At 46.1% G+C, this 25,207-nt stretch overlaps 1 protein-coding gene across 1 annotated transcript in view; it reads left to right on the top strand.

Annotated features, from left to right (window-relative positions):
* glis1b (GLIS family zinc finger 1b) overlaps positions 1 to 23,854 on the top strand; it is a 104,089-nt gene extending 80,235 nt beyond the window's left edge. Inside the window, exons 7-11 of the mRNA XM_083766645.1 lie at positions 5,491 to 5,665; positions 8,782 to 8,959; positions 21,092 to 21,186; positions 22,884 to 23,048; positions 23,387 to 23,854. Of these exons, the coding sequence (XP_083622771.1) occupies positions 5,491 to 5,665; positions 8,782 to 8,959; positions 21,092 to 21,186; positions 22,884 to 23,048; positions 23,387 to 23,523 (750 nt within the window). The 3' untranslated portion in view covers positions 23,524 to 23,854. The remainder of the gene's footprint in view (positions 1 to 5,490; positions 5,666 to 8,781; positions 8,960 to 21,091; positions 21,187 to 22,883; positions 23,049 to 23,386) is intronic.
* The last annotated feature ends 1,353 nt before the right edge of the window (positions 23,855 to 25,207 follow it).

Below are 25,207 nucleotides of genomic sequence, written 5' to 3'. Positions count from 1 at the left end.
AGCAGACCCAAGGGGAATGGTTTGACGAACATAGGTTTCTTGGGCTATGGCTGACGCAGTGGACGTGGAACCGAAATTATTAATAATGTTATGACCCGACTGCGGGAAACTATTCCGCTTGGAATTCCCCCCCAAAACTGAAGTGGGAGCGTAGCACGGTGGCCTGAGCTCTCCGAGCAACGGAGGCTGCGAATAGGTTATGGCTTAAGGTGAGTGGTTTGAGACGTTGAGTGGGTGGTTGCCTATGTGTTTAGACATTACGGCGCGGTTGAGACGTTGCGGTGCGTGGCTGTCGAGCTTAGCTGGTGCAGTGCGTGGCTGCCGAAGAGTTTAGCTGTTGCAGTGCGTGGCTGCCGACTGAGTTTAGCTGCTGCAGTGCATGGCTGCTGATGGGATTAGATTGCGGTGGATGGCTGACGAGTTCAGCTCGGTGGGGGTCCGTGTTGAGAGAACCGGTGGCCAAAGAGGCCTAGCCGAGAACCTGGCCTTCCCGGCATGCGTGAACGGTGCTCGTTTCCCTGATGATCGCAGAGCAGGTAGGAGGAGCACAAGCATAGAGTTAGTATGGTCGGAGTAGAATCTTAAGACTTAATTGACGCTGGAGCAGGAGAAACAATGCAGTTGACGGGTGAGTAACAGAGAAAATCTTAATTAGGTACAGACTTGGTGAGCATGGTCTCGCCATCGAGAAGGTCGTCATAGGCGGACCTGAATCCTGAGAGAAGACCCACTGCGCGCAAATGAAGTGGAAAGCGAGCTACGCTTCCTAACCATGTGTCCATTGTACCGAGACATCAGAGACACGTACTTCCCACGGATTACAACCGCGTGGAGATTGAGAACGTGACCCGTGGCGAAAACTCCCATATCTGCTGGGCGAGGTACGACAATGTGCAAACGCGGCAGCAGATTTGAGATTTGCTGTGAAAGGAGAGGAATACCAGATGGAACACGACCACCCTGAAGACAAGCCATTTGTATGTCTCTGCACTATACCTGCATCGAGTTAGCGTGACTGTCGTGTTGAAAGCGGAAGCGGTCGGAGAGGGTGAGTGGAGTGATGCGTGCTGCGGTTTAGTCATGTCGTGACCATGAGAGATGACTGCCTGCGTAGCATTAACTGAAGCTGGGATGCGACGGACGTGTGAATGGCAAATCAAATCTCGCGTTTGAGTGAAACGTGACGAGTCCTAAATGAGCGATTTAGGGAGACAGCGGGAAGCCGCTCCGCGCACTTGAGCCGATTCCTGAGCAAACGCAATGTGATAATCACACCCGTGAGAAGTGAGGGGCGCTGGTGAAAAAGGGCTAGCTCAAGTTGACTAGGTGATGGAAGGTCAAGTGAACGAACGGTGCCGGCATGAACAATAAATGCCGTGAATGATAGGAGACGGAGTGGCATAAAGAGGGACAATATGGCAAGCATTTTCCCTTCATTGACAGTTGTCAATGTAATAATGGAGCGTTCTTTCTTGGCCACTACAGAGCTACGAGCTCACGACGTGAGGGTCTAACATCGATCAGGGGGTTAGACATAATATGAAAACCCGGAAATAAACCACAGCTAAATGTGACTTATTGAGCTGATAGGGGGAGCTCCGACCTGTGAAGCTCACACGGCTTGTAGATCAGCTAATTCAATGTGTTCACGCTCGGCGGCGTCAACTCCGCGGGTGCGCAGGAGCAGAAGCACCCACGGGCCACTGGCAAAATAATGAGCCAATATCAATATGCAGTATATGCACCCACTGTCCACTGAAAGGAGAAACACTTTCCTCGTACGTTAAATGGTACGTCAATAAGCGACCGCCACAAAGCAACTGCTTTACTGTTTATCGTTGATCAAAGTACCAACCGAAAAAACAGAACTACGATTACGATCACATCTCACCACAATCCGCATGATTGAAGCATGAAATTGAGCAGTAGCAGATTGCCGTGGCAAGAATGAATGGGGCACCGAGTTGCCATGTTGGAGGAGACGAGCGGCCAGGTCCGCGAAAACAAGCCACAAAAACTAACTTGAATCATTATGAAAACGATCCGACAGCGTCAGATAGTTTACCATCATGTAAAACTGAGGGTGCTTCGAACGAACCGTGGGTTTAAACAACGGCGTTCACCCGGCAAGTGATAAAAAAAAAACAAGCCTGAGACGCTTATAATGAGCGGACGTGGCAACATGCCTGACGGGCACCGGACATACTCAGAGTAGTCTAGTGATAGTGGCGACGCTAGTGTTGACTCCCGTGGCAACAATGGAATGCGGAAGTGCTCGTTCTATCTCAAGGGATAGTTCCGCCAAAGGAACAATGTTTGGAACTAGACGAAGCGTGTCGCCAGTCGCCACTCTACACTGTGGACAGACTAGACGCTGTGTATGTTTTTAGTCCTGCAGCCTTGATCTATGCTACGTTCACATGATGACCAGTAGCCTACTACCGTGAAAGCAACGTTTAATGCATGATCGCCCAGATGCCACCTGTAGCAGTAGCGAGACTGGTGGCATAAGGCATAGCAGCAGTAGAATGAGTAGACTTTGAATACAGCAACGCGCAATATACAATAAGCACTGAAGCAGCAACAAGCAAGCAAGCAGGGGAAAAAAAGGGGCTATTGCGTGCGGAGGCAGTATCGGAACGGAATCTAAATTAGGCTGTTAGCAGTTACGTTTGTTTTGTGAGTTGAACCATTCAGGTGGATAAATAGCAGTAGCGAGCAATTAGAATGATACTGTATCTGATGGAGGCATGCAGGGCCTGGGACGCTGGCGAAACACCCGTCAGTGTGTCCTGGGATGAAAGCTGCGGCCGTGGAGGAATTTTGTTGACTCCATGTTGAACTTGGATGGAAATGACGGATGATGATGGTGAGCTGCGAGCTCTCGATCGTGTCTGTGTGCTACCTGAACGGAAGCACAAGTGAATGATGGGAAGGAGAGGAGTGCCTTTAAAGGGGCGCGGACAAGGTAACGTTGATCTGATTGGAGCTGACGAGTGATGGTTAATTTCATCTCTCAGTTGAACTGATGTTAAAAACTATTCACATATACATCATAGACTAACTGAGTTCACAGGCTGGTCCGAAAACCACTCCTTCCTCACTATCCGTTCAAGTCATTTTGTAGTACTGCCCAAATGTATAGTGATCATTTATACCCTATACAATATCTAGGGAGTATAAAGAGTATTGAATGGATGAGTGACTTCTCTTCTGTCTACTGTATTTGCATGGCGTGTGTCTGTGTTTCCGGGACTAATCTCACAAACCCCTTACTGATCAGCGGCAATTGTGCACACTGCCTGTGGCCTGTGGGCCAAGGAAGTATTGCAGTATTTTCTCACATAGGCCTACATACTGGTATACTTTTTGAAATATTTCACTTTTTAAAACTCAAGTCAATCGAGAGGAAATTACTGTAACTCCACATTTGGAACACGATTATGTCACAACATCCACATGGAAGTCACAGCATTATACCCCGGTTTGTTTTACAGGACATACAGTACAGTACAGTACAGTACAGTACAGTACAGTACAGTACAGTACAGTACATGTGAGTAGATTTCACCCTGAACTGAACGTGCCATAGCGCCTGAGTTATGCTGTATAGTTGCACACGTTGTGGATTCAGGCTTGACTGCCTTAGTATTCAGGCATGGTGGAATATACTGTCTGTATATACTAGAATGTAAGACAATATCAGAGAACCTGTACATAACGCATAATGCACTGGAATGTTGACAGTACAGGATATTGCTTTTGTAAGGGGTTAAGGGCTCATTTGGACTCTGAATACCAGAAGAATGACATGGCAGAACCGACAACAAACAGCAGCGCTGATCGCCAGGACTGAAGAACCGCTGCATGGTTTATAAGGATCAAGTCCCATGCCATTGGTTGTCAGCACTACTGTACTTACTCTAGTACTCAAGCTAAAGCCAGATGTCAAAGACACTGTTTATAGAGAGATTCCCTCTCTGGCCCCTTTGCTCTGTCACTGTCCCATTTCCAGACCTTATACTGGAGAACTATACCCTGTTGGCTTAAAATTCCAACCTTTCTCCTACCAAAGAAAATCACGTGTGCTCACTGCTTGGACAACCTCTATTGCTAACGGCACTGTGGCTTTGAATCTCCAGTGTAAAGTGGAAGACACGGTTGTTGGGACTGCACTGGGGTGAGTGTGTGTGTGTGTGTGTGTGTGTGTGTGTGTGTGTGTGTGTGTGTGTGTGTGTGTGTGTGTGTGTGTGTGTTTGCTACAGTACACCTGAGCGACTGTAACATTTTATTACAGAGTAATCCAACTCTGATCTATGCAACAGAGGTCAAGGTCTGTCGCTGAGCTATGAGGCACATGTCGTCCCATAACTCCTAACTGACGCTGGGCCCTTTCGGGCGGTGCCGCATGGCGTGTGATGGACTCTGCAGTCGAAATGTGTCTTCACTTGTCCCCATTAGCCTTGGCAGAGTGAGAAACAGAAGCAATCTTTTGTTGGCTCTGAGTTGGAATGCCAGTTGTCCACCCAGAACACCCATAAGCCAATGCATGACTCAAAAGAAGGGGTATTATGCTTTGTTTTGTTATCCCTCGGTGGAAATGTGTTCTCATTTGCAGTTACTGTTTTGAATTAACGTCTGAAGAGGATTATCAAAACAGAGAAGACAAAGGAGAAAATAAGCACCACGGGGTACTGTAGCACTAGCAGGCAAGGGACGGGTTGATGGGTTGTTGTGGAGGCGGAGAGAGATGAGAGCTTGTCAGGACAACGAGGGTTCACTTTGCTCAGTTTAACTTTTTGTGTATGCCACTTTGTTTGAGAAGGTCATCGAGGGACGACCTGCGGACGGAAACTCACTTTTATTTAGACATGCCAGGAAACATTATATTGGTTTTAGTTGCACTAGTTGAGAGAACGAGTAGTGGTGTCGTAACCCACGTGAATATTACTAGGGAAGGTGTTTGTTAATCCCCTGGGGGAAATTCTCTCTCACCTTTGCCCAGCTGATGGCCACTGGGATAGTCATGATGAGCAGTTGAGTTGTTAAGGTTTAAGTGGGGTTAAGGGTTAAGTGTCTTGCTCAGGGAGACTTCAACATGCAGACATAGGCTGAACCAGTGACCTCTCTACAGACATAGGCTGAACCAGTGACCTCTCTACAGACATAGGCTGAACCAGTGACCTCTCTACAGACATAGGCTGAACCAGTGACCTCTCTACAGACATAGGCTGAACCAGTGACCTCTCTACAGACATATGCTGAACCAGTGACCTCTCTACAGACATATGCTGAACCAGTGACCTCTCTACCTACAGCGCTAAGCTACAGCCGCCCTACAGAACAAAGGGTGGACGTAGAGTTATATATTGACAGGGTCACAACAACACACTAAAAACCCAAAACTCAGTTTCAAAAAATGTATAGAATTAAATAGGAATTCACTATCTTCTGCACACGACACAGTCTCCGTCTCTTTTTGGTTGACAGCTGCGGCCGTGCCCCCACCTGGAGCAGGACGTCCTGAGTGAGTGTCTGTCGGTTCAGCACCTGCAGGGCAGTTCCGCCCCTTCCTCCCAGCACCTGCACGGCCCCGCCCCCTCACAGCACCTGTACAACAGCAAAGACGGACGCTCCCCCGGACTGAGCCAGGACATCTTCACAGGTACAGCACACACTGTAGCCCCTTTTCCACCGGGGTCCAACCGGTTCCGCTCCTAGTCCATGAGCCAGAGCCCCAAAATTGGAACCTTAATTACGAATTGAGTGTGCAAAACCATACCTATATTTAATTGTTTATAGGATCAATACAAGTAAATTCATATATGATAACCCTTCCACAGGAATAGCTTTTTCATATTTATCACACATTTTGTTATTTTCACCTATAGTAGGCATGATACATGACAGGTGAATAGGTAAAATATGTATGAATCGTTATCACCATGAAATTGTACATTTAAATAATCCAAATTAGGCATTATATAGGAAAATATGCCAAAACAGAAAAAGTTGAAAAAGCTACTACTGTGGAAGGGTTATTGACCCTAATTTAAAATAGGTATGGTTTTTCCCTCTCAATTCGTAATTAATTCCAATTTTGGAGCTATGGCTCATGGACCCCGAAAGTTATTAATTTAATTCAGATTAGTGTACAAATGCAATTACAGTGTGGAGCGGGGAATACCTCTCTTTAATGTCTTATCTGTGCTGGTTGGATTGGTTTGGATTAAGTGCTCTTTGACATCATCGCTGATCATGTGACCCTTAACCTCCATCTGTGTCTAATCAATCACAGATCAAACTTGTCTTTTATTACTTATCAGTACTAGCATTTCGGATGTTTGGGCTGTTTCTGATAGTTTACTATCGGGGGAAAGTCCTATAACCTCCCGCTCGGTCTGAATTTCATAGCCAGTGGATGCAAAAGGCGTTCCTAAACAGGCAGCCATCGGACCATGTTCAGCTTTGATCTCGCCATGCACAGATGATAACAATACTTAATCACAGCTGAAATCTGGCAATGTTTATACGTCATGTATGACTCTCAACTCCCATTTAATTTAAACAATGAATTTAACCATCCGCAACAGTCACTGACACAAAGGCTTGTAAACGAGTGGTGAATAAACAGACTATAACAATCTGAAAGTCCAGAGATGCCCCGCAGTGTCCACATTTTATGAACACATCTGTCATTGCTTGATGCCTTGTGCCTCGTCCAGGCGCCCCATCGCTCTCTGTTATTGTTGCTGGAACACAACGCGCCGTTGACTGCATACGCTCAGCTCCCCTTTGGTTGTCAAGCAGGCCCTTGAATCCTCACATTGTGGATGGTTTCTACCACCTACTAGCCCGGAGGAGCTCTCTCTCTCGTCATAAGGTGATCAGAGGGCGTCAGAGGAGGGCAGTGTAATTCAGGGTGCATGCCAGCAGAGATGCAGCTCATCGGCATTCATGATCTCCATCTGTGTGGAGTTGAGCTTTGTTCCCTGGCCAATGGGATGCATGCTACGGGACTGGCAGAGTGGGCACCAGTCCCAGCATTAGCACTTGTGAAGTAGAAAATGACTCACCCTTCCAGGCAGAGCTATAAGCTCATTTCCTGTTTGCTGGGCTATAAGTCTGCTCTTTTTGCGTTTAAACTACGGCTGAAGCTAGACTTACGAGAAGCCCCTCTCTGTTTTATAGAGCACAATTAGTAGTGTTCCCTGATTAACCTGAGACGGAGGCCACATCACAGTTTGAGTGCAGACGTTTACATGCTGTTGTGCACAATGTCTATTCTCAAACACACATACAAGCGCGCGCGCACACACACACACACACACACACACACACACACACACACACACACACACACACACACACACACACACACACACACACACACACACACACACACACACACACACACACACACAGAGTTAACTGTGCAGAGATGCTCCATCCATTCGATGTAACCAACTTCTCCAACCTGTACATATACAGATCGACAGTAGAGATCCGTGCACTAACTCACACAATGCACTGCCAGAACCTGTCTCTCTGAGCCAAGCGAGCGATGAAATTGAAGCAATCATGGCCATTATTTGTCGAATGTTTTGCCGGTCTGGTAGCAGATGTTGGGGCTAAAGGGGAAACCATTTACGGTCTGTGATTGATGATTTGGGGGTAATGAATCAGGCTTGTAACCATTTCAGGGGCCTGTCAGATCGGTACTCGGCATGCTTCCACTTGAGCGCAGCTGGGCCATGGCAACGGCAAAACCGGGAGCACCTATCTCTCCTCCTCCTCCTCCTCCTCCCCTCTTCCTCCTCCTTGTCTTCTCCTCTCCTTGTTGGCGCACGGTAACTGCCCCGGACAGTCAGCGCACCGCTGTCCCTGTGCCTGCTGGGAAAGATATCATGGGATAAACGGGAGATGCGAGCAGATTTAGTGTAATAGATTTACTGTGCGGTGGAGGACTGGAAGGAGATGCTGTTTTAAACTTCTTACTTTCCTAACAGGGACGAGTACGCCAGCTCTGGACTCCTTCATGTTCAGCCCCTGACAGAACATTCACATGTCACTGTGATTTGTCACATGGCTCTCGGAAGAAACATTTAGTAATATCTGTGGAAAAAAAACCTGGACTAGACCTAGACTGTCTTGTTAATGTCAGTGCCTCAGATGGAAAGGTCAGATATATTATTTGTGTGCATATTTTCAAGTGCAGGTCCAAAGATGTGCACGCACGCACGTACGCGCGCACGCACGCACACACACAGTGCAGACAAACATACACATATTATGCACAAATTGACACACTCGCAGGCATGCACATACTGTATACATACATATGCACATTCTCTCACGCAAACATGTTCATAATATTCAAATTAGATAAAGCTTTATTGATCCCTAAGGGGAAAATGGGTATAATACACATGCACACAGGCTATTCTGTAACCTTATTCCTCCTTTTAAATGTCCTACTGTTCAAAGTGAACACATGTAAAGATTTAGTCCATTATTCTATCATGAGAACAAACAGCTGAAGGAACGACAAGGTCCAATCCCCATGGCAGCACAAACAATGTACCCCAAATTACAACCAGCGCAAAAACACAGAACATTGTACTTTTTCAAAGCCACTCCGATTGGATGGAAGTTGTCAAAACAAAACCCTGTCGCCACGAAGCGGCTTTTAATTGGATCAAAGGGAGGACGGCCGGAGCCTCCGAGGGGCCCCCGAGTTTATTTGGCACATTTAGGGTATTAACTTTGTTTGTCTTTCAGGCCTGTACGCTGGCTCCAGCACCCCCCATCACAGTGCCTCGGTGGAGCTCCTCTCCCCCGCCCCCGGCTCGGCCTCCACCGCCGACCTGCCCCCGCCCAGGCAGCACCGACTGGACAGAGACCTCAACAGCCCCCACCACCTGTCTCCGTTGGCCGCCATGGACGGCACGCGAGACGGGTCAGTCCTCAACTCTGTGATCAGCATAACAATGTCATTTATCCATCTATCCATTCATCCATCCATTCACACAGTACGAGCCTCAGTGATAAAGGTCTGAAAAACAAAATATTGTGGAATTTTGAAAACATTGTTATCATTGTGATACAGATAAGTAGGAACTTCATATATACTATGTTGGATACGTTCATCCAAGCCTTGAATGCGATCGATTGAATGATCTTTCAAATCATTAAATTGGCTGCCGTGTTACATGTAGGTGGTATGATGGGTGGGCCGTGAACGATTTGGAGATTTTTAAGTGGAACCATGATCCAGAAAAGGTTGGGAACCGCTGTCACCATGGCATGTCCTTTTCATGCCTTTTTCAGCAGTGTATGAACAACAATATTTTTTTCGATGTGTCAGACTCATCATCGTGTTAATGGGTTGACAGGCTGTCATTCATTGACAGTCTTGTGGTGACAGCACATACTGACACGTACTCTGTGCTATTTAGAAACCTCAATCAAATCATGTAGTGTATCGCAAAACAAGGCATCAGAAAACATGTGTGATATGGCTTCTTTTATTGTCCTGAACCGATTATTTTACAAAGAGGTCACCGTCATTCAAGGATTGTATTCATTGTGTCCACCTGAGCTCATTCCATCCAGCTTCAGATTGACTCCCAGTGTGCTGAATATGCCAGCTATAGATTTGCCAGACCAAGAAAGTGGCGTCCGTGTCCTTTCCTTCTTTACATGGCCTTGACTGATGGGACCCATATGCCACATGTCGTGTTAGGAATGTAGAAGCGCTTCTTTTGTATCACTCAACGCCCGTGCGTGCATACTTTGTCATTGCCCAATACATGCTGTTTCACTAGTAAGAGACCACACCTTCGCTCAAGATAGTGAGGAACCCAAGGTAGGGCGAGACTCAGGGTGGGGGCGTAGTCTCTGGAGCTGACGGTCAACTTTGCTCTACTGATGGTTTCTGGATCTGGTGGTTGAGGTCTTGAGGCATTGGTTAACATTTATGGATACATTTACATTGAGGATCTGAATGTGTATCTATTAAGGATGCAAGCCAACAGCTCTTGGTTTGATGTTGAACCTACTGTATGCTTCACCATCCACGGTTCAATTCACTCACAATTGTGGATCTTCGGTTTTTTTAACATTCTTTACATGCATTTCTTAAATAGTGCAAAAAATACTGTATCAATCTAAATAAATGCTAAAAACTAGAAGAATTTGTGTAATCAAAAAACTAATTTCAAATGCTCTTCGGAAATGCATGGAATTCATCTAAACAGTTAATCTCATCTAATGCAAAGGATGAACATATGAATAAACCCTACTGCATTGACGTGACATTAATTATCATCTCAACTCATTCAAAAGTTTACTTTTTGCCAATCCACAGACCCAAAAAACAGAGGTTCGAACCGAACTATGGGTTAACTGAACCGTTGCACCTCTAGCATCTATCCATCTACTGTACCTTGTGAGCTATAGAAACAGATACACGGACAGGTCAGGGGATCACCCCCCCCCCCCCCTTCCCGACTCCAACACCCCCCTGGTTGTATCATTGTCATCACACTTATCACAGTGTGGGATCAGTGTGTCGCAGTGTGTCATGGAGCAGGGTCAGTTCCCTGGAGTTATCCAGACGATTAATTTTCACCAGTGAAGCGTCCCAAAACCCACAGCCAAACCAACGGAGGCCGCGTTAGGTAAAGCGTTCCGGAACGTCAGTGTCTTACCGGCCGGCCGGGCCGGCTGACATCCTTCTGGCTGCGTTCGCTGGAAAGAAAGCTCAACTCCACAGCACTCCTAACACAATAATTGTCCTCAGGGGAGAGGGGTGTGTGATGGTCACTACCGGGTCAGGATGACATATCATCGTGTGCTCTATTTCTGGCACTGGGCTTGGTGTTCATAAGGTCCCCCATCTCCACTGGAGAGGATGCTGTCATAACGCAGTGACATACATGACCGTCTTGGACGGACATGAGTCACGCGTCACGCTGCCGAGGCAGCGTGATAGGATTATCCTGTAGTGTCAAATGTTTTACGCCGTGTACTGTAACACTCGTTATGTACAGTTTTGTTGTTCTGACCTCGGGAGAATAATGTTATTGCTGGCGTCATGTGCCGCGCTGCCTCACAGTTCGTCATATGGTCATGTTGTTCGTCAATTTCTGGAAAAGGAGAATTACAGTAGAATTTACCTGGCCTGCAAACATTTTGAAATTGTACAGTTTTAAAAATATGTAGTTAGCTTTGTATGAATAATAAGGAATATAGAAGTACATTTCTCATCACAACAACATTGAATGATTCCTGTACCAAGATGCATACTATATACTGTACATTTATCATGGAAGCTGTACAATGTTCTATGTAATGAATACTGCATTCATAGAAAAGAAAAGTCATGGACACTGACAGCTATCAGCTATCGGCTTTATAGCAGCAATTGGATAAGTCAATATGGTTCCCAAAGTAGGGTCCAGGGACCCTTTGGGTTCCTTGAAGGGATTCCAAATGGAAACCCCCCAGGACTGTGACTCAAATGGACCCTTGTACACTTTTATGGGGGGTCCTTGGAATTAAAAAGGCTTGAGAAGCACTGAAGATAAGTCAATGGTATTATCCGGCAGGCATGGTATCCGGCAGGCATGGTGTCCTACCCCCACATGAAGGAGCATGTTTCCCCCAATGGAGGCTTTCTGTGTTAAACCCTCTAAGACTTGATCACAGTCAATGCCAAGTCAGCTGTTTTTACCTCTCTCTCTCTCTCTCTCTCTCTCTCTCTCTCTCTCTCTCTCTCCCTCTCCCTCTCCCTCTCCCTCTCCCTCTCATCCTCCCTCTCTCCATATGTGTCCATCATATTGTATCTATTAAATTGATTGTATTATCTATATCGCCTTAATCTATCCATCTGTGTGTGTGTGTGTGTGTGTGTGTGTGTGTGTGTGTGTGTGTGAGTGAGAGAGCAACAATATGTTTCCTATTAAGATCCATGATTTCCCAAGAGAGCCTACAGTGCAGCAGAGTTACAAAAACTTGGTGTCGTCAGGAGGTGTGCGTGTGTGTGTGTTTGTGTGAGCATGCGCACGCACATTCGTGCGTGCATGTGTGTGTGTGATGTACTAAACAATGTGCCTAAAACCAGGGAGGTAGGGAAGCAAAACACTCTTTTACTGTTTAATAACATTGAGAAAGAGTGGATGGAATCAAGCACCATAAAGCCTGTATTTCGAAAGTGATGGCTTTACGTAAACATGGACTCTTTTAACTCTGTGGTCTGGTGTTCTGGGGTTTGGTGAGGATTGTGTGCGTGTGCGTGTGTGTGTGTGTGTGTGTGTGTGCTTGGCTGTGTGGCTGTGTGTGTGAGAAAAATGAAATTCAAAGCTTTCTTGGCACGTTACCTTATGCACGCTCTTGCACACATGTGCACTACATATGCGTTTTTGTGTATGTGGCTATGTGCCTATAATATGAGAATTTATGCAGTTGTGAATTGTGTTGCCCGTGTGCATACTGTATATTATATGCGAGGGAGTGAGAGGTTTATATACAGTAGATTAAAGCAGGAAACACACATGATTGCGTGTGATTAGAGTGCGAGGCATGGATGACAGGTCAGGTTTCCAGCACAAACAGTGGAACAGACCTGGTAAATAACTTCTAAATGTTGTGGATGTAAACATCCTATACCGTAAAATCCCCAGTGTTAATTCAGCCGTCTGTAAATCTCCTGCGTGATGGGAGACCATATTTCTACTGTTCTTCCATCATGGAATCACCACTTGGCATGGGTGGGAACTGGAGACTGGGAGAGGTTGGCATGGGTGGGCACTGGAGACTTGGAGAGGTTGGCATGGGTGGGCACTGGAGACTGGGAGAGAGGTTGGCATGGGTGGGCACTGGAGACTGGGAGAGGTTGGCATGGGTGGGCACTGGAGACTGGGAGAGGTTGGCATGGGTGGGCACTGGAGACTGGGAGAGAGGTTGGCATGGGTGGGCACTGGATACTGGGAGAGGTTGGCATGGGTGGGCACTGGTGACTGGGAGAGGTTGCACTAATGAGCTTCGGGCAGTACAGCTAAATTGACTTGTCAAACAGTAGGTGTCATACCAGGGTCTAAGGCCTCTTTTAGACGGCGACCATCTCCATATAACACGTCAAAGTCCTGTTGCGTTCTCATTTTTTCTTACCCTTTACACGAAAACACACACGTTATGATATAATGTGCTATTATGCTATACTGTCGCTAGGTGGCGATAACGGGCTGCCAAATAGACAGGTCACCCACGTACGAGAAGAAGAACTCCTTCACGCAAGCCTGCGCAACACTGCTCTGGGCAGTGCCACGGGATGGTTATATATATTATAATACATTAGGCTACATAAACGCTGCTGCCGCGGCTGCCGTCTATCACAAGGCTTTTTATTTACATCATGGTTTTACATTCAACATCGCTGATGAGCAGCACTTTGTAGGCGAGGAGGGAGGCTTGTTCAGGAACTCCATTATATCATAATGATATTGCTCTGCATCAATGTAATAAACATATGCGCTGTGAGCCAACGTGAGCCATGATGTCATAAGTTTTGCGGATTCACCGTTTTGCCTGTTTATATGGAGACCATAGGAAACGGTGTTCTCGAAGATTTCCACTCTGGGAGGCGGTTTCACTTTGTTGCGTTTTCACCTCCTGAGAACACGGTTCTCATCTAAATGACAGCAGCAAACGATACTTTATTTTGACGTTTTATATGAACACCATCCTCGTGTAAATAGCACCTAAATGTCCTCAATGTAAAGCACTGTCTCGCAAACAGTGGGTCCTGACCCACTGTTTGGGAGACAGTGCTTTACCAATTTTTATGGGTCACGACTCGAGTAAAAATCCCATCCCAAGTCAAAAGATTTTTTTAACCTAAAAAAAAGTTAAACCATTTTAAAAACAAACTAACAAACAAATCTAAGAAATTCCATAAACATTATAATTATTATTATATTGTATCAACATATACTGGGGATGTCCATTATTATCGGCCTCCTGATATTATGCATAAAGAATAAGTTCTTACTGTATGGTGTGTTACTTTAAAATTATGGTAGGGCAGTGTGTGTCTGTGCAGCTCGCGCTCGTTGACGCTCGTTAATGCTATAGGCATCAAGGCAATTATTATGCTTCATCAAATAGGCCAACATCTATGTGATGTTGTTACCTGTCAATTACAGTAGTTGACTTTTGGTGAAAAAGCAACCGATCGGTTGAGATCGGATGTTGTTATATCGGATATTGGCAAAACAAAGTCAATATCGGACATCTCTAACATATACAGTACCATACAGATTGGTTAAAATAATGTTTTATTCGTTAAAGTAAGTTTCTGTTTTCCACAGAGGATTTGACTATGTGTCAGTGCTGCTGTAGCTGAAACATGAAGTTTGGTCTTGGGTCAGCCACTGGAAGGTGATGTTGTTTCAAGCCTTAAAGAGCAGCAGCGTACATGGAGCGCCGTCCAATTATACCGTGGCGTTTCGGGGACCTCTTTCTCAGCGGCATGTACAATTACCATCGCGGGGAAAGGAATGGAAAGTGAAAGAGACCCGAGTAGCGGATCCTGTAACACCAGCTACACAGGCAGGGTGACATATTGGAAGTGAGACAGCGGTCTGTTTCATAGTGTGCTTGATGAGGAACATCTGAACCGCTGCTTGTGTGTGTGTGTGTGTGTGTGTGTGTGTGTGTGCCTGCCTGCCTGCCTGCCTGCCTGCGTGCCTGCGTGCGTGCGTGCGTGCGTGCGTGCGTGCGTGCGTGCGTGCGTGCGTGCGTGCGTGCGTGCGTGCGTGCGTGCGCCATAGCATGCATCTGTGCAGCAAATGCTAAGAATCCCCATTTTCCTTTCACATGTAGCTTAAATGCTTGTTGGAGCACAATATTAAGTAATGTTCCATGTTCTTGTTTCTTCCCCAAATCTTACATGTACAGTATCTGACGTGATGACAGGAGAATTGTGGCAATTTACAGATTTACAGATTTTTGTCAAATCTAGATGCATGTTCTAAAGGGGAGCATGCCTTGGTTAGACATACTAACAGTCCGACAACACTGTCGCTCCCGACATGTGTTACCGGTTACAACTAAGCCGTGGCTGGGTTAAAATTCACCCGTGGGCCGTGGCTCCCGACAAGCGTGGCAGGGTGAAACTAACCTGAGGCAGGTTAAAACTAACCCGTGGCAGGTTAAAACTAACCTGTGGCAGGTTAAAAGTAACCCGTGGCTCCTGACATGCGTGGCAGGTTAGAAGTAACCCGTGGCTCCTGACATGCGTGGCAGGTTAAAAGTAACCTGTGGCAGGTTAAAAGTAACCCGTGGCAGGTTAAAAGTAACCCATGGCAGGTTAAAAGTAACCTGTGGCTCCCGACATGCGTGGCAGGTTAAAACTAACTTGTGGCTTCCTGTGAGGTTAGGTTTAGGGTTTGGGTTTTGGGTAGAGTGTTGGACCAATGCCTATCGGACGTACCATTGTCGTACGTCATACCAAACACATGCACCCTGTTCTAAAAGCAAATAAGCATGTGAGCATGCACATGAACAGACACATGCACACAACACACTCACATGCACGGATTACACACACACACACACACACACACACACACACACACACACACACACACACACACACACACACACACACACACACACACACACACACACACACACACACACACACACACACACACCCTCACACACACACACACACAAACACACACACACACACACACACACACACACACACACACACACACAGACACACACACACACACACACACACACACACACACACACACACACACACACACACACACACACACACACACACACACACACACACAAACACACACACACACACACACAAACACACACACACACACACACACACACACACACACACACACACACACACACACACACACACACACACTCATCATTGGCGATTCTGGAACCACACACGTTTGTGCAGTCTGGGCATTGGTATGAGGTGCTGGGGGTGGGGTGTGGAATGGTTGCTCTCTCCTTTCTTTACTGACGCTTGACTGTGGCAGCCCGGCGGAATGGCCATTCCAAAATCTATATACTGTAAGAGCAAACACGCACACACGCACGCACGCACACTCTGAACACAATCTGTTCATCACAAAAAAGGGGGGTGGGTGGGCGAGGGGTTAGTGAGAATAGAGATTCATGCCAGGACCTACAACAAGCTTGGTATGAAATGTCTACTTACATTTGCCTGAAGATGGAGCATTTGATTTACATGTTTAAAGCCCTGAGTATACAGGCTGCTGCCAAAGTCAATATGAGTGCCGCACTTGTTTTTCCCAAACGGTTTAGCGGGACATTAAACATTTTGACAAAATTATCTAACCAACTTGCCTCTAGTGCGGCACCCTCTGACCTCATAGCTAAATGTGTTTACCCTGGCTCAAATGGGCCATTTAGACTCCTTTTACTTTGTAAATACCAGTGTCATTTTTCTGAAGCTAATATTAAAATATGCCAGTTAAAATACATTTGGCGATCAGCGAGGCACGTGTGTGTGTGTGTGTGTGTGTGTGTGTGTGTGTGTGTGTGTGTGTGTGTGTGTGTGTGTGTGTGTGTGTGTGTGTGTGTGTGTGCGTGTGCGTGCATCTATGCGAGTGTATGTGTGTACGTGCGTGCGCGCGCGCGCGTGTGTGTGTGTGCGCCGTGCGTAGGTCGTACTAGATGCTTGGGGCCTCTCTCACAGACGAGGCTGTTCAACCATGGCGGCCAGGGCTCATGGACAGATGGGTGGTAAATGTTGTCATTCACTGCCTCAGCCCGTGTGTGGTTATATAATTGCAGAAGGGAGAGTCCACTGCGCCTTTTTCCTGCATATTGATATTAGAAACCCTCTGCAAATATTAGTCTGAGGTGGTTTGATACCTTGGCTATGATTGACACAGGCTAATTGAATTAGAGTGGCTGCAGAGACAGCACAGAGCTACATTAAGAGATACTGCTCTGAAGGGGGACATTCACGGGCCGTAACCCCACACTGTCTTTCTTCCAGCCATTATCATTCTCCAACGATCCAGTAAACCAGTGTCAGTCTTCACAAGTCAAACAAAAACATTCTATGTTATTCAGTCAGCTGGCCCACGGCAGTAAAAGTGGTTGGCCAGTAATTTTGTGGTCCTCAGTTAAAAACATATATAGCCTTCAATTAACTTCTCTATATAAACGATTATTAACACAGATATAGGTTTCAAGCGATTTCATAGTCAAAATTCCTAAATAAAGACGATGATTAAGGATGGCTCCACCATGTTTTGAGCGGCTATCTGTCCGGGACTTAGGGAGAGCTTCTAAGGGCCCCCAAAATAGCGCCGTCCCTGGCTGAGCTGTTCATGCTTGGGCCTGCGGGGGTTGGCTTAGCCTTAACCTTAGCTCCGCGGCCTGTCTCTCAAGCGCGGCTTTAGCTCGCTAACCAGAACCAGAAGTGTTCCCACCGACCCACGCCAAAGACACTCCTGCCATCCATCAGAGGGGCTTAATGGACGGGCTATACAGACTGGAAGATGAGAGAGGTAGGGGTGGGTGTTTGCGGGGAGCAGATCGAGGGCCGGTGGAAGAGAGGGTCTTATCCCTGGTGGGACAGCACGAGCAGGTGAGGGAAGACGAACGAGGAGCGGCGCAGTGATGCTCATGAATCTTCAACCTTCAGCTCTCTTTCCATCTGCTCATCCATATGCTCATATAGAGCCAAAGCTCCACCATTACGTCACCTGCTGTTGAATCCTCCGGTGTGAAACTCTGGTCACAGGTCCTTGCAGACATGTACTGATGACTTCCATGTCCATGTCGTACCTATTTGTGTTACAGGAATTCCAGTCGCTTTGGCTGGGCTGTTTGTGGCCTAAGGGCTGCATAAGGCCTTTCAGGTCGGAATGTCTACTGTTGATCCCTGTATCTGCTGTAAGGGTTCTGAAGCCAAGCTTCAGTCATGAACTTCATCTGCTGAGTCGAATCACATTCCAAGAAATATCCAAACTTTCCCATAGTAGTCATATTCATTGAGTCATATTGTCTTAAATTTAAGTAAACTGAGTCAGAATGAATGGACTCTTTTCCATTATACCACTGCCATTGAGAAAGAAAGAAAAATAAACATCTCAAGTTGGGTCCCCCAACTACCTGTCAATCCATTAAAAACTCTGCCTGTCATTGGAATAGCCTCACTGTTTCCACCTAGCTCTGTGTCCATGTATTAGGCAATACATGGTCCCCCCAGCCACTTGACCCTTGAGTCTTTTCAAAACTCATCCTGTTGCTCCTAAACTCTTATCCTGACATCTCCCCCAACTCAATCCCTATGTATTAGAGGCCAAAGGTTAAACCACTTTCTCAAAGCAAAAAGTTATAGGGTTAAGGACAGGGTTAGGGACTGAAGTTGGGGTGCAATGAAGGAGCTGAGATGCAAAGGACGATCATAGAAGGAAAATACCACGGGAGAGATTTACTGGACATATGAAAGATTCTCCTCATACCTTGAACCTGAGTAACTAGTAACATCTCAGAGAGAGAGAGAGAGAGAGAGAGAGAGAGAGAGAGAGAGAGAGGGTAGGTAGGGAGAGGTAGAGAGGGAGGGGGCCGAGGCAGCTGGCAGTGATTACCTTATGATTCACTTTAGCTGCACATAGAGGCTGCTTGTAAAAATATGAACAGTATAACTGTTTCCTGAGTTTGTGCTGACAGCAGCTCCCGGGGGAGTGCCGCTCTCCACAGAAACACATGGCCGCATGCTGGGCCCGTGCCAACCCATGGATTAGCCACGCTTGCTAATGGCTAGCTTGTCCAGTACTGAGGTGAACATGAGGCGCTACACATATGACACTCCTTGACAATGATTCCTCTAAGTCTAAGAGGTAGTCGTGTGTTCTACAAAACAACACATACATTAAATGACTCTTCTCGCAGATACATTAACTTAAAACAATTCTGTCACATCAACACCAGAATGTTTTTTTCCACTTTAACCACCTTGTGTATCATGTGAGAAATCTATATAAAAAAAGGACCACCACCAGATGCAAATTCTTGTATTTTGTCCAAAATCTGTCTTCACCAACCACTCTGCGGCTGTGCCGTATGAAGGTACAGCCAGCCAACCACTGAGTGCTAGGTGGCAGGTCAGGTCATACATGGAGCTATAAGCTCTCTCTCATTGGTGGACAGCTAAGTCATATAGCAGGCTCCATCCAGCCAGGCCAGAAATGAGCAGTCATCTGAGGGCTCAGCTCCCTCCAGCAACACTCTGTCATCACATTCGTATAGCGCTTAGTGCAAACCATATGCTTCCACAGCACAGCAGCAGCACATAGTTACACAGCAGCAGTTTATGTGTTGGCATTCCTGATATGTAGTCATAAGAGAGTACTAAGTAGCTGTTGAATATCTGGGGAGGTGATTGGCCGGCTCGCTTTTAAAGACAGATCTGTTGGCTATCTGTAGGGATTTGGACCGAGTTGCTGTTTCGTTAAGTTAATGTGAAGTATACAGGCCTGAAAGAAACGTGACATTTTCATTTTCTTGTTTACTTTCACTGAGGATTCAGGTGTTTGGTAACATATCGTGTCAGATACATGCAATCTTACTGTTTAGTAACATTTGTATATGTGAAAATGTTGAGCGAACTAATACGGTTATAGTTGAATGCCTCGTATAATGTGCAGTGTGATTCAGCCAAGGGTTTGCGATTCCCTTGATGTTCATGCTTGTCTCTGAGTGAATAGTATCGTTGTTATTCTCAGATATCATTTTTTATTCTTCGATGGATGACATCCAGATTGTAAAACATTGGAGTCGATATAATTATTCCTATCCAAGGATTTGTAATGTTATAGACAACCTGCTCTCATATCCTGCAGTACAGGGCAAAACCCACTGCTTACTACTCCGTTAATTTAGTTGATTTTTTTAAAGTAACCCAGCATTGGCCCATGATTCTAAATGTTGAAATTACCATCTGTTAGTTATAACCTTTGTTTTAAAAAGCAAATTAGCTGACATGCTTTTTTCCCCTCCTCTCTGAAATGTGATTCACTCAACACAAAGTGTAACGCTTTGATGATTGGATGCAAAAGCAGGCAATGCAACAGACTCTATTTAACTGAGAAGCTGACACAATAGATCATTCTTGGAGATATGCTGCATGCCGCAGCATCTGTGAAAATGAATTTTGTCACAGCTGGGTCCAATAGCGCAGACAAAGCCTCATTTATGTAATCAGGATCCAAAAACACGCTACAAGGAATCCTCAAGTTGTTGTTCTCTGGGCCATCATAGTCCAGTAAACTCACAAACATGTCATGCTAATATCACTTCTTTAATAGTCATCAATGTAAACATGATGTGCTTTCGGCTCCTCGGGCCACAAAGCATGGAATTTCTCAAATGGTGTGGGGGGTGGTTTCACTCGCCTGCATGCATTGGTGTTTGTTGACGTAGGATCATAATATGTGGTAGGAGGACGATTATGTGTGGGGAGCTGAAGTTTCCATAGTGCATACAGCACACCACTGGCCTACATGTTCTGTGTAAGAACACTGACTGCGAATCCGCCGGGTTTGCCAGATCGTGTGGTTAGTCGGTCCACTTTGATTGAGATGTCCCTAACTTAACATAAAGAGAATGTGGGAATGTGCCTTAAATTTGGCACTCGCAAACCAGTCTCTAAATGCTTTGCTCAACTATCGCTCTATGTTTTTTGTTTTAGCTTTTGTTGCTGGAAAAAAATGTGTTTAAGAACACTACAGATTGCGGAACCAATGCTAAGACTTAATGCTGGTCCTTCATATTGAGACGATATTTATTTTCAAAGCAGTCTAGGCGTAGGTTTGTTAGCATCCACTGAATTTAGATTTATTAGATGTCACTAGTGGTAGTGGTAGTGGCGATCTCTGATCACCAGGCAATGCGAGACTACTTCAATATGTACACCCACTCATTGTTCTTTCCACTTTTGTTTCTGAATCCATCACAGATGAATTAATGTTTAATCTTTCTTACTTTAATTTGTCCTGTCCTCTAGGGTGACTGGGTCTCCTCCTCCTCTTCTGGAGAAACATGTCCATCCTCAACACAAACCCTACTCTCACTACCACCACCATCAGACTTCCAATGAAGGTAACATATATTTTTGTTTGTTTGTTTTACAGGTAAACCATGCACCCTCCAAACATCTCCGTAGTTGTTGTTGTAATATACAACAGTCCACTCTTAGTACACAGCATGTTGTACAACAGTTGTGATACTGGGGAAATGGCTCCATAGTTGACTTGGTCAAAAATAAAAGGCAAAACACATTGCATTGTTTAGGATGTTCCAGTCCTCAAACAAGGCAGACTATAGTTGAGTTTGTGTTTCCACACCCTCTGGTGGATAGATTTCTAGACAGTGTATACATGCTTAGAGGTACAGACAGTTAAAGACTAATTAAAGAGTATAAATGTGTGTTGGAGATATTGTATCACAATTTTTTAAACTTAAATGGGCACTTTATTTTTTTTACTTAAATAACTTAAGTAATATATTTGCATCTCAGTTCTTTCCTGTAGTTCGAAAATAAAAATAAATAATTAAGAACACTTGTTTATTATGCCCCGAACTTCAATTAAAATGGGATTTGAGTGCAAAAAGGTTCCCCTTTAAGCTCATCCAGAGGGACTTAAAAGAAGTAGCTGCACTGATATTATTCCAGAAATCCTACAATAATCATGTAAAAGGAAAGGCTTCAGGGAGGAAGCCTTAAGAGTTGAGCCACTATCCTAATTGGAAGTGATGGATGCAAAACAGTTGAATCAGTACTGACAGCTTTATGGAGACCATCCCATACCCAAAGGTTGCAAGTTCAATTCTTGAAACAACAACAATACCCTAACTCATCCAAATGCCAAAACGATATCTTCAAATGTGATATACTGTATTGAAATGTATATACTGTATGTCATAAATGTAGATTTCTTCTCATGTGACACTCAGTAAAACCTGCCTACCTTGAATGAACGATAAGAATATTTTGAAGTGCTTGGTGTTCCATAAAACAAATGTATAATTTAAATGCATAAAGCACAAGTCCATGAACAATCCCCAGTGTCATTCTTCAAACCATCAGGCCCACCAGGCCCACATCAAAGGACGCAAGGAGAGGAAGTTGTCTCTCAGAACGTCGATGTTGCCCTGTGGCTCTGTCAGAGCGTTTTTTAGCACAGAGGGAGAGATTACAGGCAGAGCATGGAGACAGAGTGGGGAACAACCGCACGCCGGAAGCCTTTCCCCTGCACTGAATTAGGCCAACAAAACGCTGGCTCATGTAGTCAGCTGTCTCTCAGTGCCCTAACATGGCAGGCTCGGCTGTCACTCTTGAGCCGTTTCCTAATGCCTTAAACACTGTTTTCCCTGTTAAAGATCTATGCATGGACGTCTCTCAAACCACGCTGTGGTCTGGTAGTTGCGTAAAAGCGCTGCAGAAAGGGTTGCTTTCACATTATCGTGACTCCTGCGGTCGTCCCTGAGTACAGAGGAGGAGGGGGGGTGGGGGGTGATTTTACAAACTGCGGGACTGGCAGCATTGGGCCTAAGCACAAATATTGCATTGTCATAACCTTAAAACCCGCATAAAACCCTCAAAACCGGACGTGAGGGCCGTTGACCTTGGAAACACAACCGGCCATAGTCTCTGGTCCGCAGTAAACCCCACGGGTGTTAATTAAACTCTGAGTGTAAATGAACACCCAGGATTTTACAGTGTGACACTCGATCTATTATTTTCTCCCCCCACGCCCACGCCCCCGTCTCCTCACCACATCTCTGTCTTCTCTAAGACTACCAGGGCAGTTTTCAGAGCTGCTTCCATTTCGGAGACTCGTCGTCCTACAGAATGGAGCAGACGGTCAGTGGCGTCCACGTCCCAGCTGATGGCCACGCCTACACGTCCCATCAGCATAACGGCTTCCACATGTCCACTAGCAATGGTGGCTCCGCTGCTGGTGAGGCCACACAGCTGCAGTGATACACGGCACCTAAACCACCAGCTCTGTATTATAATAATCTCCTGTCTCTTCTGCTCCTAATATCAACTATTTATTTTGTTACTACAGTAGTTATATTAAAGAAGACAAATTGTGAATTGTAAAAAAATTATAAAAAAAACAATCAAGTGATAATAAAGGGTGGAGTATGTAATATTCTTCGGTTTATTCTTCCATTTTGGAATGTATAGCCTACAGTGCAACATATTTCCTCATTATTGTCCAATAACACTTTACGTTGCAGATTTTTTAAACGTTTTTATGTTGCATAAACGGTTGTATTCGGTCTCCTTAAGGCTTCAGCTTGTCCCAGGACCTCCAGGGGGGTGCGGGATGCCAGTTCTCCTCCAGCCCAGAGGAAAGCATCTTCTTCCAGGTGGGCAGCTTCGAGCGCAGCCTGAGTCACATCTCGTCCGTCTACACTGAGACATGAAAGCGGGGCTGGAGCGGGGCTCACCTCTCTGGGCCCGACTCCAGGATGAAAGCGGGGCCGGAGCGGGGCTCACCTCTCTGGGCCCGACTCCAGGATGAAAGCGGGGCCGGAGCGGAGCTCACCTATCTGGGCCCGACTCCAGGCTTTGGGCCGGAGCGGGGCTCACCTCTCTGGGCCCGACTCCAGGCTTTGGGCCGGAGCGGGGCTCACCTCTCTGGGCCCGACTCCAGGCTTTGGGCCGGAGCGGGGCTCACCTCTCTGGGCCCGACTCCAGGCTTTGGGCCGGAGCGGGGCTCACCTCTCTGGGCCCGACTCCAGGCTTTGGGCCGGAGCAGGGCTCACCTCTCTGGGCCCGACTCCAGGCTTTGGGCCGGAGCGGATCTCACCTATCTGGGCCCGACTCCAGGCTTTGGGCTGGAGCGGGGCTCACATATCTGGGCCCGACTCCAGGCTTTGGGCCGGAGCGGGGCTCACCTATCTGGGCCCGACTCCAGGCTTTGGGCCGGAGCGGATCTCACCTATCTGGGCCCGACTCCAGGCTTTGGGCTGGAGCGGATCTCACCTATCTGGGCCCGACTCCAGGCTTTGGGCCGGAGCGGATCTCACCTATCTGGGCCCGACTCCAGGCTTTGGGCCGGAGCGGATCTCACCTATCTGGGCCCGACTCCAGGCTTTGGGCTGGAGCGGATCTCACCTATCTGGGCCCGACTCCAGGCTTTGGGCCGGAGCGGATCTCACCTATCTGGGCCCGACTCCAGGCTTTGGGCCGGAGCGGATCTCACCTATCTGGGCCCGACTCCAGGCTTTGGGCCGGAGCGGATCTCACCTATCTGGGCCCGACTCCAGGCTTTGGGCCGGAGCGGGGCTCACCTCTCTGGGCCCGACTCCAGGCTTTGTTGTGCAGCTCCCTTGGCATGCATCTCAATACTCTTTTGAGTCACTTACCTCTCCACAGAGTTCTCCTTTCCTGTGTTTCAAAGCAATTACGTGGGGGGCCGTCTTATTTAAATGTGTAGGATTGTAACAATCAGTATGTTTACATGCACACTAATAATTGGATGATTACACCTTAACCGGGTTATCTTTGTCAGGTTAAGGTCAAATTCTTCCCGATTAACAGATCTAAATTTCTTATTATTTCAGTTTCGATTTATGCATCAAAAATCTACGCAAACTGAATGAACAATTAATTTAACAATTGATGAATGAGTTACTGTGAACTATGTAGACCCTTTAATCCAACCTTAATCTGGTTCTTCACAGTAATCGGGTTATAGTGTGCATATAAATGTACACAATGAAAGTAATGAGTTATGATCTTTGAGATTATGAATGACCCCCCCATTGGTTATTCATAGCTCCTCTTTTCATGTAGCATGATATATTTAGCTGTGCTAGACATACGTCAATCACTCCAAGAAGCTAAATGAACTCATTTTAAATAAGATGTCTTTCCCCTCCTCTCATTGCCCTAATGTCTTTCTTAATCTCTCATCTACATTATTCATTCTGTTTTAGACTGAAGTGTAGAAAAGATATATCATTTTGCTGTGTCGTTTTATCAATGAAAAAATAATACGTGTTTGCATTCCTAAATGATGTTAAGTTTCTTCTTTTTTCTTCCTATAAATATTTTCTGGAGGCGGCGGCTCGTCACTGATGCATTGTATGGAGGCAAAACCTA

This window comes from Protomyctophum parallelum (assembly GCF_964188405.1).
Source record: "Protomyctophum parallelum genome assembly, chromosome: 6".
In the NCBI taxonomy this organism is placed as follows: Eukaryota; Metazoa; Chordata; class Actinopteri; order Myctophiformes; family Myctophidae; genus Protomyctophum; species Protomyctophum parallelum.
Note: the sequence above shows the minus strand (reverse complement) of the source record. Positions and strands in the feature narration are given on the sequence as shown.